This window comes from Cyprinodon tularosa, unplaced genomic scaffold, assembly GCF_016077235.1.
Source record: "Cyprinodon tularosa strain WSP-4 unplaced genomic scaffold, ASM1607723v1 ctg59, whole genome shotgun sequence".
Taxonomy (NCBI): Eukaryota; Metazoa; Chordata; class Actinopteri; order Cyprinodontiformes; family Cyprinodontidae; genus Cyprinodon; species Cyprinodon tularosa.
The window spans coordinates 1,845,073-1,857,200 of NW_024039329.1; the positions used below are offsets into that span (position 1 = coordinate 1,845,073).

Sequence of the window (12,128 nt, forward strand, 5' to 3'; positions counted from 1 at the left end):
GAGCCCAGCTGCCAAATCACTTTACCCTTATTGGGTAAAGCAATGGATGGCTCTAAACCTTTTTTGTGTCTTAAAACTTCCCCCTGTCTAATTCATACAAAAGGAGGCATTGGCTAAACCCTAACATGAAGTTTGCTTAACAGTGTCATTTTTTGCTTTGATCGGCATTTTGCATTAATCTGGATGAAATCGCAAATGGTCACTTATACCTGGTGAAAGTTCAGAATCAGAACCATTTAAAAGAAGCAAGAAAGTATGTGTCAATTAGCATGTTACCTGGATGAGATGAGAGGGTAAGGTTACCACGGCAACTGACAGCGAAGACCTCAGTAACGCACGAAGTCCATACAGAAAGGTGGTCAGGGCGTGGCTGTTGCTAGGTTTGTCATGGCAACAAAGGTCGTCCCCCCACAGAGCCGAGCCCAGAGAGTGAAGCCCGACACGCAGGATGTTACGTGACTTTGACTGTAAGAATGTAAAAAGGGTGGTGGGGTAAAGATATGTAAACGTTTTATATAAAAAAAAAGTTATAATAATAAAAAGCACCAAATGTTACTGAAGAACATGAGGGTTACAGAAACAAAAAGAAGTGTAAGAATTTGATTTTGATTTGAAAACTTGGGTGCTGCTATCTTGGGCCATATTTCCAAACCCTGGGTGAGAGCAACAGACAGCCTGCTTAGTGGCACAGACGATTGGAACACACAGCCCAAACGTGACTGGACACAACCGCCCAATCACAGAAGCCATCTGACACATGCACAATGGACCTGTCAGACAGGCTTCCAATATGGCCGCCACCCAGAAAACCCCAGCACATTCTTGGCACAGCGGTGATGCTCTGCAGCCAAGGGGGGCCTGGGTAAGGGTGGAGTGCCTTGCCTTGAACCCCCCTCTTCCCCTACAAACACACACACACTCCACCCCACCACATGGGATCAACTGAAACCAACTTTGTTTAAAAAAAAAAAAAAGTGGGCCAAACAGTGGTAGGATATATATCACTGCACCTCAGAAAGTAGTGAAGCCTGTCCAAACTGTGAGAGAGTTTTAGTCTTGCCTACAATTGCCTTTCATTTGGTCTGTCTTATAGGACAGCTCCTGATTGCAGAAAGTGAGAGCCAAGAGCAATAAACAAAGGTCTGCTTTAAAAATTTTCTCACTTTTCACCTTTATTTTAACCTTTTCCCTAATTTAAACCACCTCCTCAATTAAGGCAACTTCTGCAAAAACTCCTCAGCTCAAATTTTCTTCGCCCAACTTTAAGACCTAACCTCATTTAGGATCTGGATCAGTATTGAAGCAATCTAAGAAAAATAAACACCATTGTTAAACTTGCTTTTCAAAACTGCCTCAGAGTTTCCAATGAGACTCTCACCCTGGACTTCACATTTATTTATTTTTTCTCCCACGATATGCTATCAGTCTATATCTCAGCTAAGATATAAGCATTCTGCACATGTGTGCAGTAGTCACAATAAGACATGCCCCTTCTTTTGTTTGGGAGTGTTTTCCTACACAGGTTTTGAATTAGAAATCTATTTCTGTGTCTGATGCCCCACAGGAGGTCACTGCGGTAATTTGACGGTTGCTGTGGCAACATCAGGATGCAACAACAAACTTAACTCCTATAGTTTAGCCTATAGAAAAATCAGGGAACAGTGCCAGTAGGCTCCAGCCAGAAACCAGAGGCCAGCCATATAGACCAAAACTAGTCTGGGATCTCAACCCAATCAGAAAAGGGTCTGCAAAGATTTAGAGAGACCCCTTTATTTAATTATTCAGGAGAAAATTATAACCTTTCCAATTATTATTCGCTCAGTCAATGTTTATTTTAAATGTTTCAATAATTTACACCACAACAAGGAAACATAAATCATCCCATCCACCCTGTTACCATACTGTGTATGTTTTGTGCCAGCGCCCATGTCGCTCTGTGTCGGTTTGCATTCCTGGACTGTGCCAACAGTGTGTCAGGTGGTCCTGCTGCTTTAATGATGTCAGCAGTTAATCTGGTGCTTGAATGACAGCTCTTGGGGGAGAAAATCCCTTGTGTGAGTGACAGGAGGAGAGGTGGCTCCAGGTGATAAGCACAGGGTTCACAGGAAGCAGGTGAACAATGCATAGATACTGTGTATGCAGCATCCCACAAAATAAAATAAAATAAGATGTTTTTCCATCTCCTAAAAGAAAAGCTTATGCTCAGTATGCACGGGGTTGTGTATGATAATGTTGATCACAAATTCTTGGGCTTTAAACAGTAACAGCATGAGAAAGATTTAAGACAAAGAAATCATTTAATCTTATTCAATCAGGTGAGGGAAGGGGGGGTTACCTTGTAGAAAATATTGAAAAACAAAAATAAAACTGGTGCTGTTCTATGCCTTTATTTCAATTAACTGGAAACATGTAACTAGTGCATTTAAACTTTTTTAATAAACATTCTGCATTTTTATCAAAGATAAAACGTTGCAGGTTTCTGGAACTTTTACAAACACTAAATGAAGATCCAAGCTTATTTAACCACCGTGGAGAATAAGAATGCCAATGTCATCCATATGTGTTTCTGTTATTAAAGGAATAGTACACCCAAAACATGATTAGCCTTCATTTTCTACTCACCCCCATGCTGAACAACACAGCCGGCAGACCAAACCAGCGCATTCAGCTCGGCAAAGAACTCATGCTCTTCCTCAACACTGAAGTCCTCAGACATTTTTCTTTCGTTGTTTCTTTCTTTGCACAGGTAAACAGCACATTTCTTCTTCTACGCTTGCATTATTGGCAGAGCAGACGCTGAATGCGCACTTTCATCTGGTTTGGTTTCCCGGCTTCCGTAGCGTCGTGAACGCGCATGTGCGCGCTTTCAGGAAATCCTATACACCACTGTTTATGCTCTAAAAACATTCTAAATGACTTCGTTTCGAGTAAATTCTGGATGCTACCCACTCAGGACACTTGGAATACATTGGACGAGCAGTATGGAGGAATATTGACACGTTTTTTGTGGACTTTTATGGACCTTTCTGGCTCGGGCACCATAGACCTCCATTATTTGAATGTCAGCAGACGGCAAGAAGCCTCCCAGATCTCCAGATGCATTTGAGATATCAAAAAAGTACTGCAGAGTGTTGTTCAGCATGGGGGTGAGTAGAAAATGAAGGCTAATCATGTTTTGGATGTACTATTCCTTTAAACAGTAAAATATGAGCTTATTTTAAACCTTTTTTCACATTTTTACCAAGTGCCAAAAAATGCAAAGTGTCTACATGTGGCCAATTAAAAGATATAAAAAAACAAAAACATTTCCAGTATGACAAAAGAAAAACATATAAGGAACAGAGAAGCCAGTACAAATAAGTCAGAGTGAGTAAACTGCTTGGTAATTTAAAGAAGAAAGCCACATGAATGCCCTTAATGTCTCTACATTTACTTTCATTTTCAGTTTAGTTTTATTTCATGCAATTAAACATAAGTCTGCTGTGACTAGACATTTTGGCTTTTTATAAAATAAAGATGTTTATAGGACGGTTTAGGTACAAATTAAAATATATACAGCATTATCTAAAGGTAGCTGCCCTCAAAGGAATCTTATATTTTTACTTCTTTTGTGTTCCTTAAATAGTCAAACAATTTTAAAAGGCCAGACAAAGAGCGCTACAGGCCAAATTAATTTATCAAGCAAAAAAAAAAAAAAAGATTTTCTAACCGACTAAGCTTAATGTAATAAAAGAAACGGTGTGCTAAACCTAATAACTACTGCAATGTAGACTTTGGGATGACTGGCACTGAGTCGTTTATATTATTATGGTGGAGATTTAGTGCAGTCATAACTTTTTTAGCATCATCTCTTTTAAATCGCAACTCTGACTGACCCACTGCAAAAAAGGTCATAAACTGATAGCCTGAGATTCTCCTTTAGGATTTTCTTGCAGCGCTTAGAATTTATAATGGTGTTGATAGAATAAAGTAATTCAGGTTTTCCTTAATGTTGGATTTTGAACCCTGACTAAAGGAAGTTTCTAGATCAAGGGTCTATGGACCTTCTGCTGTTGGTATAATTCATTTTGTCAACAAAATAAAAAAATATAACAGTTTTTATAAATGTAAATGTAATAAAGAAACACTAGCCTAAAACTGTTTTAGAGTAATAGTTTAGGAAGTCATTTTTTGTGTGTTTAAGTTTACGACTCCATTTTTCTTTAACATCCGTTTCTTTAAATTTTGAAAGCTCCAGAAAAGAAAATGTATTAATTTCCTAAAATGTAAATACTTGATGATTTGCTGTATCTTGAATCCTAAAAACAAAAACAAAAAACTATTTACTTTATTACAAACATTAAAGGAAATATCATACATAGAAACTGAAAAATAAGTTGTGTTAAAGCGTTTAGTAGCTTTTTTCTGCTTTGAAAAGCTTTTCTTTAGCAGCAATTAGGGCTGCAATAATGATTATTTGGCAAATCAATTAATCTGTTAATTATTTTTTCAATTAATCGATTTTTTTAATTGATAGAAAAAGGTTCCTTAAAAATACTTTTCATGAAATTAAACTTGTTGAAACTAAAACCTTTAAATTTGATGAATTTAGGATAGAACATACTGATAAATGAAAAAACGTTGATATATTTTTCCACATCTTGATATAGTTACTGCTCTAAGTGGGTTGCTCTTTCAGTTAAAATCAGGTTTTAGAGTCTCTATACACCAGTTAACAATTAATCGATTAATAAATTAGCTGACGATTATTTAAATAATCCATTCATCACAATTGATTCGATTAAATGTTTCAGCCATAGCAGAACCAAAGCAAAATGGCTGTTGGGGTCCTGACAGTTACTGAGCACTGATCTAGACTTTCAATATTTTTCTGCTTTTGTACATGAAGTTCCCTGTGAAGAGAAAATGACCTGACACCCTTAACAGAGTGTTAAAAGTCAAAAGATTGCAAACTGATTTAATGATGGATGATATGGATTATCTCTAAAGCAAGCTCTACTAAAGCCAGAGTGACTTAATATGTTTATTCAATACAATATCCTAAACTATAAAACTTTGTGTTTTTGATTGAATAAAACAAAGTAGACAGTTTATTTGGTTCTTACCATTGGGGTCGCCAAATCAAAGCCCTCTCTCTGAATGACCTCTTGCAGTGACTTCAGTAAGGCAGAGTATGACTCAACCCTGAGATTGGACAAAGAATGAGACATAATGTAAACAGGGAACACAAATCTATTTTATGTAAAATGTAAAAACCATCAGCAGGATCATTTTGAGAAACTTGGGCCAAGCTGATCACTGCAGTAACCTAATCCTCAATGACTGCAGCCTGCTCCTCCTGACAGTGCTTTTCTGGAGCCACCGAAGCAGACAGATGATCCATATCAAGAGATCCAATTAATTTATTTGGTTGATTAAATTACAACATGACTGGTTCCCTGTCAGCTCCCTGAGGATCCGATTGTGCCGAGACAGACAGACAGATGAGGTGCACATATGCGCAAACGTGCGCACACGGAGAGGAGATGAGGGATTAATGGGCTGATATCTAAAACTAACAGAGAACAGCATTTTTGTGTTTAATCAAGGGTAAGATGTGCACCACTGACAGGGGCCACACAGTGCCATCGGAGCAACATTTAGCAACAGTCAAGGGATGGATTACTGCTGAGCCCTCTATGAGCTTATGGGATGGCCAATAATAATGTTAACCCCATCGTTTTACACCGGACCCTCCACTTAGAAACACCTCGCCGCTGTAATGACCACTCTGTGGCAGCTCTCAGTGGGCTACTGTGTCAGCTGTCAATTCAACCTGAGAACCACAAAAGCTGATACACATAGGTTGGTCACACGCCAAAACCCCCACATAAAGAAGAGAGCCGCACACTTGTGTTGATTACCCTTGGCCAAGTATATCAATGAACTCTATTTCAGTTATTCAGCTCAACAATGGTGCCTCCTGACCCTGCTGTGGATAATGATAGAGCTGCACCGGTGAAAAAGGGACCCGTACTCTCCACGGCCTCTCTGCCCATGCCCCAGCTCTGAGGTGGTGGGGGGCTGGGACGCTCTGACGTTCGGCTGCTCGCAGGAGGTTGTGACTGGTTGGCAGCCGTGGTGGAGGCCAGCATTGTGTTTTCGCTACCCCTACAGAGCAAGATCATTCAGGTACCTAAAGAGGGTTAGGTGCGTAGCTACAGGGGCTAGTGCGTCAGCTAATTAGGATCATGCACCGGAAAGCGTCTTTATCTCAGCGTTTCTCTTTCAGCTGGGGAAGAAAGAAGGAGAGACGGGAGATGCTTGGTCTTAAACAACAGGATCTGTATCACCTAGAGAGCAATTTGTGCCAATTATGCCTTCAAGTGAAACGGAGCAATTTAACAGCTAGGGTATCAACATGGGGCAGCGGACACATGCAAGGGGGAGTAGCTAGCTTCCAGTTTGTGTGTTTCATGAGCTTATAAGATATGCACTGATTGTGCGTGCGTGTGTGTTCTCGTGTCGGTACTTGGGCGGGCCTTGGGGCACAATGGCACTTTGCAGGTGTTGCTTGCAGCTGTCAAAATGCCTGTAAGATCTATAACCCATTCACACTCTCCAACAGCACCACTATGTCACCTTTGTGTGCAGCCCAGGGAGATTCTTCCCACATTCTTAACATTAACCATTATTGCGTTAAGAAATAACATTTAACTGATTAGAGGTCACTTTCCACCTTGAGCACCGCTCTTGTGAAAATGTACATTTTAACCCGAATGCCCATAACTTTTAATGTGTTTGTACGGTCACTTTGTTTACCGCTCTCTGTTTGCTGATAGAGGGAATGAGGGATTCTCTAAAGCCTCCTCCAACATCCTCTGTGCTCCAGATTGCTGTATTTACCCAGTGCAAGCGAGTGAGCCTTCGTGTGCCCATGTGTGTTCAGCAGCACTTTCCGGGTAAAGAGCCTGCGCGACCTCTGAACCCTAAGTACACTCAATGCAGGAGAAATCAAACAAACGCTGAGCAAACAAAACCCTTGTTTGAACAGACATACGCAACCTTTTCCTCTAGAACTGAATGACCTGACCTGTGGCATAAGATGCTAAACAGGAGAGCAAGCAAGCAGATACGTAACAAATTTCAATCAGCTGTAAAAATAGTAATTATATTGAGTGATTCATGTTATCTGTTCATAACTGGAACATTTTTAAATGTGGGTTTTATCTGGATTAAAGCAGAACAGTAATTTAATTAATTCATTGATTTTAATTTAATTTAAACACATTTTTCAAAGGGGTAAATGAACAAAGTGATATTTAATCTACCAGACTACTAAAACATAAATTCCTACTTTAAATCATCTAAGTGAATGTTATGATATAACAGATAAATTAGGCTTTGTTTTCCTGAAGTAAAAAAAAAGCCATCAGCCATTTTACTGGAGCTGAAACAATTGTTTGATTAGTTTAAGGTTTACCGTAACACTGATTAATGCCTCATTTAATTCGAGACAAAACAAATATAAGTTAATTCAAGCATTTACAATTTAAGCATCTATTTATTATATTTGTCTCAGAAATTATTTGAATGGATTTAGTTTTTTTGCCACAAAGAAATGTGAATATTTGCAACTTTGCAATATTTTCTAGCCTTCATTTGAGCAAGAAACCTAAACTAATACAAACAGAGTATGAAACGTGATGTATTGAAGACCAATCTTCTCTGCCTGCTCATGTTTACTAGGATTATTCCAAAGGGATGTGCTCTTTATATTCTACAACTCCGTCTCACTGTATTTAGGGTTCACCTGTTATTCAGGGAACATTGCCATGTTAACTTACATGCTTTCTGAAGATGAAGTCGTATTTGAACAGCCCCGTTATGCGGATGATGTCATGCTTTTGTGCATGTGTTCGCTGGATTTTGTCTTATCGGTTTGGCCTGATTTATTATAGGACTGTGTCTTGCTGTCCTACCTGTGTGCCTCTGATGAAGGGGTGACGTGATCTGGAAGGTAGAAGCGGTGAAACGTGGCCGCTTGGCGAATTTCCTCCTCCATCGTCTTTGAGACATCGTAGTAGTGTCCAAAACGAGACGAAGATGCCAAAGCACTCTGAAATATTTATAAATGCATAAAAAAAAAAAAAAAAAAAAAAAAACTTGGTTAAAAAGAAAAAGAAGGGTTTTTAATTGGGCTTCATAAACTCAACTTTTTGATGTATTAAACCAAAAATACAGGTTATAAAATTGTTTTTAAACTTTACTGTGGCGATGCAATTTAATTGTTTATGGTTAATATCTAAACTTTTATTTACGACGGAGAAGTAAATAAGCACTATGGCCAGCCTCTTCATCATTTCTTTACTTAAATGTCCACTTCTGGCTGTGAAAGCGAACATGGCATGGAAGCAGGGGAAGGCGGATGTTTTCCTGCAGCTGAAAGAGAGAGTTTTAGTTCTTCTTTCTCGGTAAAACCGTGGTCCCCATTGTGAGAGGGGCCCTTAATCTACTCCTAATCTGGATTAGGGCCCCCGGTGTGTCCCTCTCCTGTCAGGACGAGGGGGTCAGGGGGCAGAGGAGGGGGGGTCAGGCGCTCATCTTCTCTTTGTGAACCAGGCAACCCGCTTAGCGTTCCATCCCCGCCCTGACGGGCTCACCTTTGATCTGATGTCTTCATCAGGAGAACGACGCAGTGGGCTGTGCCAGGAGAGGTGTGTGTAAGGGGAAAGTAAGCGTTGACTCTCGAGGTGAATTTGGGATGCAAATCCTCTGGCGGGGCTTACTAGTGGTTTGTAAAGACGATTTTACAGGGGAAGGGGGGGAGAGGTGGTGAAAGGACACAGATATAAAGAAGTTTCCAGGGAGAGAAAGAGGGAGAGGATCCCTAGGGATACACTGTGTTCTGTTAATCCACATAGCGATATGGATTATAGACCAACGGGGGTAGACTGCAAAGAAGAAGAAGAAGAAGGGGAGGGTCTGCTCTCCTCAAAGCGGAAGAAAGAGTGTAGAGCTGCCGACCCTAGCAGGGGGAAAGGCAGGGATTTGGGGGAAGATGGAGGCACAGGTCTGGGTCATAGGGTTGAGCGAGCAGACATGTCAATGCACTGCCTGCAAAGTACCCTTGTTTCCCAGGCCAAGCAGGGGTGCAAGTGTGTGTGTATGTGTGAGTATATGTGAGCTGGGGGAACAGTGAAAAGCCTACCTATTGCCAGCTAAGTGTGAGTAATCTGCTGCGGCCCTGAAAAGAGAGGCCGAGGCCTCATTCACTCCACAAAGGAGTTTAGAGGTAGATGGATTTAGTGCTCGAAACCATTGTCAAAGGACTAAAAGCCGAGATCCAGTGCTGTTCTTTCTCATCCTATCATTAAGGGTGACACATGTTGAACTTTCACTAAATTAAGATAGCCTCCATTTGATTGTAAAAATTGTAAAAAACGGTTGCATTAAAAAGCACAGTGGGATCACCTGCACTTTAGGGAGATTCTGGTAGCGCCAGGCAATCTTCATGGCATCCAAACTGTCCTGGGGTTCACCACTCAGCCTGGGCTGCTCAACAGGTTTGGCAACAGCAACATCATCCAAAATGGGGGCTGGTAGCTCCTGAAACAAAAATCATACAATGAACGGAAATATTTAAACAATACATTTTAAAGTTTGACAAGTATTTCAAGTTTTATATATGAAAAAAAAAACACAGGGCTCTATTCTAGAGCACTGTTCTATATTAAAGCATGTATTTATTAAATTGTAAAGAGTTTTTTTTTTTTATCAGACAAGTTCTCCATCACAAAAATGTTTAAAGCAATCTAGAAACTAGGCTGATTTTCTAATGATGTACATGTAAAACGCTCATAACACAACATTGTTGAACATAAATGATCTAAAATGTCTTCATTAAACTTTTCATAGAGGAGACCCTAACTAAACTAAACTGTAAATATGTAAAATCAAACCGTAAAAATCAGATAACGGTCACTAAAAAAATATATTTATTTAATTTTCATTAATCAAGAGAAACACTAAACACTAAAGTGCCTTTTGGCATTATTATCAGCAGCACATGTTAGGTTTGGAGAAATTGCAACAACCCAAAGGCAAACACTTAATTAAAGGGCATTTTTAACTATGGTTTGAATTCAGATTAAAGTTCAAGGACCAATGCATAAGCAGTATACCAGCTACCCAGTGAGTAGCAGATTGGGCTTAAAGGTATAGTGGAGGATGTTCTTTTTCCGGGTGGATCATCAAAATAAGTGGTCCTCCAAACTGTCAATCATTCTGGTGATATGTTTACTTAAGGCCCTCCTACGTGTTTGTCAGACATTGAAGCTCACCACGGTTATTTGAAAATGGCAGAGGGTCGTAAGAGAAAAAGTGTCTACAAAGTGTAAGAGAAGAAGAGAAAGGCCTCAGAAGTGAGAAACAAGACCAGAGTGTTTTTGGGAGATTCTTACTCGCAATTTTTTTAATTTTTTAATTAAAACGCATGTTTAATAGGCTTTCCCTCTTGGGATCAGGTTCAGGGTTGAGCACAAGCTTGTTTTATTTTTATTTTTTTAAGTGGAGAGGGCAGGTCTTTTCAAAAATTCGGAAAAATCCTCCACTATACCTTTTAAATATGAAGAGACATATAGACCTTAGTTAGACCTCATGAGATGGTAGGTCTATTTTTAAACCTGATCTTAATGCATGTGGTCTAAATGTGGTCGAAGCTTAGACTTAATAGTTGATAGAATTAATGTGTGGATGTCCTTGAGTGAATAGTGTTAAATATAATAAAATAATCACATATTAAACAACTACTAATTTGATGATACACACATTGTAATCTTAACTGCCTTTAACAAGTAAGCTGCAAAGGATTTGTATTGTCAGCTTTCTGGATCAGCAAAGTTCAGGTTTTTCTGAAAACAGTCAGGGGTGGATGGGTGGGGGGTTGGAGTATCACAATCTCCATCTAGCACTGCTACACACGGTGACTAGATGCGTTTTACAGATGGAGGACACAGCAAACAGAATACCAAGGAGGCAGATGAGGAACTTTTATGAAGTTATTACACAAACAAGTTAAAAGGTTTTTCGACTGCAATGAAAAAAAAAACTATTAATATACTTAAACAGTCCTACATTTATCATATTTTTATTCAGAGTGCTGTTGATTGACAACAGAGTGTCTCCAGTCAAAGGCCCCTCCAAATCTGCTGCAAGAAAGACAGCTATAGGAGGTCCTTCCTGTTTACAGCTATCAACATTTATATTTTACTGAAAAAGAAATAACCTCGGGATCCATAAGGTTTTTGGAGGTGAACAAAAAAATTTATAAATCATCTGAGCACAGATGAGATTTGAAAGTTACGTTTGTAAATCACTGATTTCATTTTTATTTTGTTGCTTGTTTATCTTGGTTAAATAGATCTACGCTCTAGACAAAATACCCCTTAACTAATTAACGTAGATGTCCGTTAACTATTTGGAAAATTAATAAATGCAATTTAATTGATTAAATAGATGTCTGAAATAAACTAGGCCAATTATTTCAAAGGCAAAGCAATCATTTCATTTTCGCAAAGACCTGACTACATTTATTAGAGGTACCCAGAGGTAGGTAGTAATTAGTTACATTTACTCAGTTACATAACAATTTGAAAAAAAAAATATATATATACCGGTATATATAATATACTTTTAGGAGTAGATTTACTGTGCTGTACTTTTTACTTTTACTTGAGTATTATTCTTGTTAAGTAGTGATACTCATACTTTAGTAAAATCTAATTGTGACTAATTTCCACCATTTCAAAATCAGGTAAACATTTAGTTAACAATAGATATTAACAGTGAAAGTTTACCTTGTCCTAATATAAAAATAATAATAAAAAAAATAAATAAAATATATATATATAAAAAAAAAAAAGAAAAAAAAAAAAGATATATATATATATATATATATATATACACACACATACGTACATACAGAGTTGTCATTGTAGAGATTGTTTTTTTAAGTTTTATACCATACCATACCATACCAACTTTATTTATGAAGCACTTTATACACCGAACAGGACCAAAGTGCTGTACACAATCATAAAATACAATAAAATTATAAAATAGAGAAAAAACGAGTGTAAAATACATAT

General features: G+C 38.5%; 1 protein-coding gene across 2 annotated transcripts in view; it reads right to left on the bottom strand.

Annotated features, from left to right (window-relative positions):
- Positions 1-12,128, bottom strand: part of elp4 (elongator acetyltransferase complex subunit 4) — a 75,665-nt gene that overhangs the window by 50,812 nt on the left and 12,725 nt on the right. Inside the window, exons 4-7 of one of the 2 annotated variants that reach the window (XM_038306725.1) lie at positions 9,454-9,588; positions 7,962-8,098; positions 5,106-5,184; positions 277-465 (exon numbers count right to left, since the gene is read on the bottom strand). In XM_038306725.1, coding sequence (XP_038162653.1) covers positions 277-465; positions 5,106-5,184; positions 7,962-8,098; positions 9,454-9,588 — 540 coding nt within the window. The remainder of the gene's footprint in view (positions 1-276; positions 466-5,105; positions 5,185-7,961; positions 8,099-9,453; positions 9,589-12,128) is intronic. The other variant, XM_038306726.1, reaches the window with a different exon arrangement.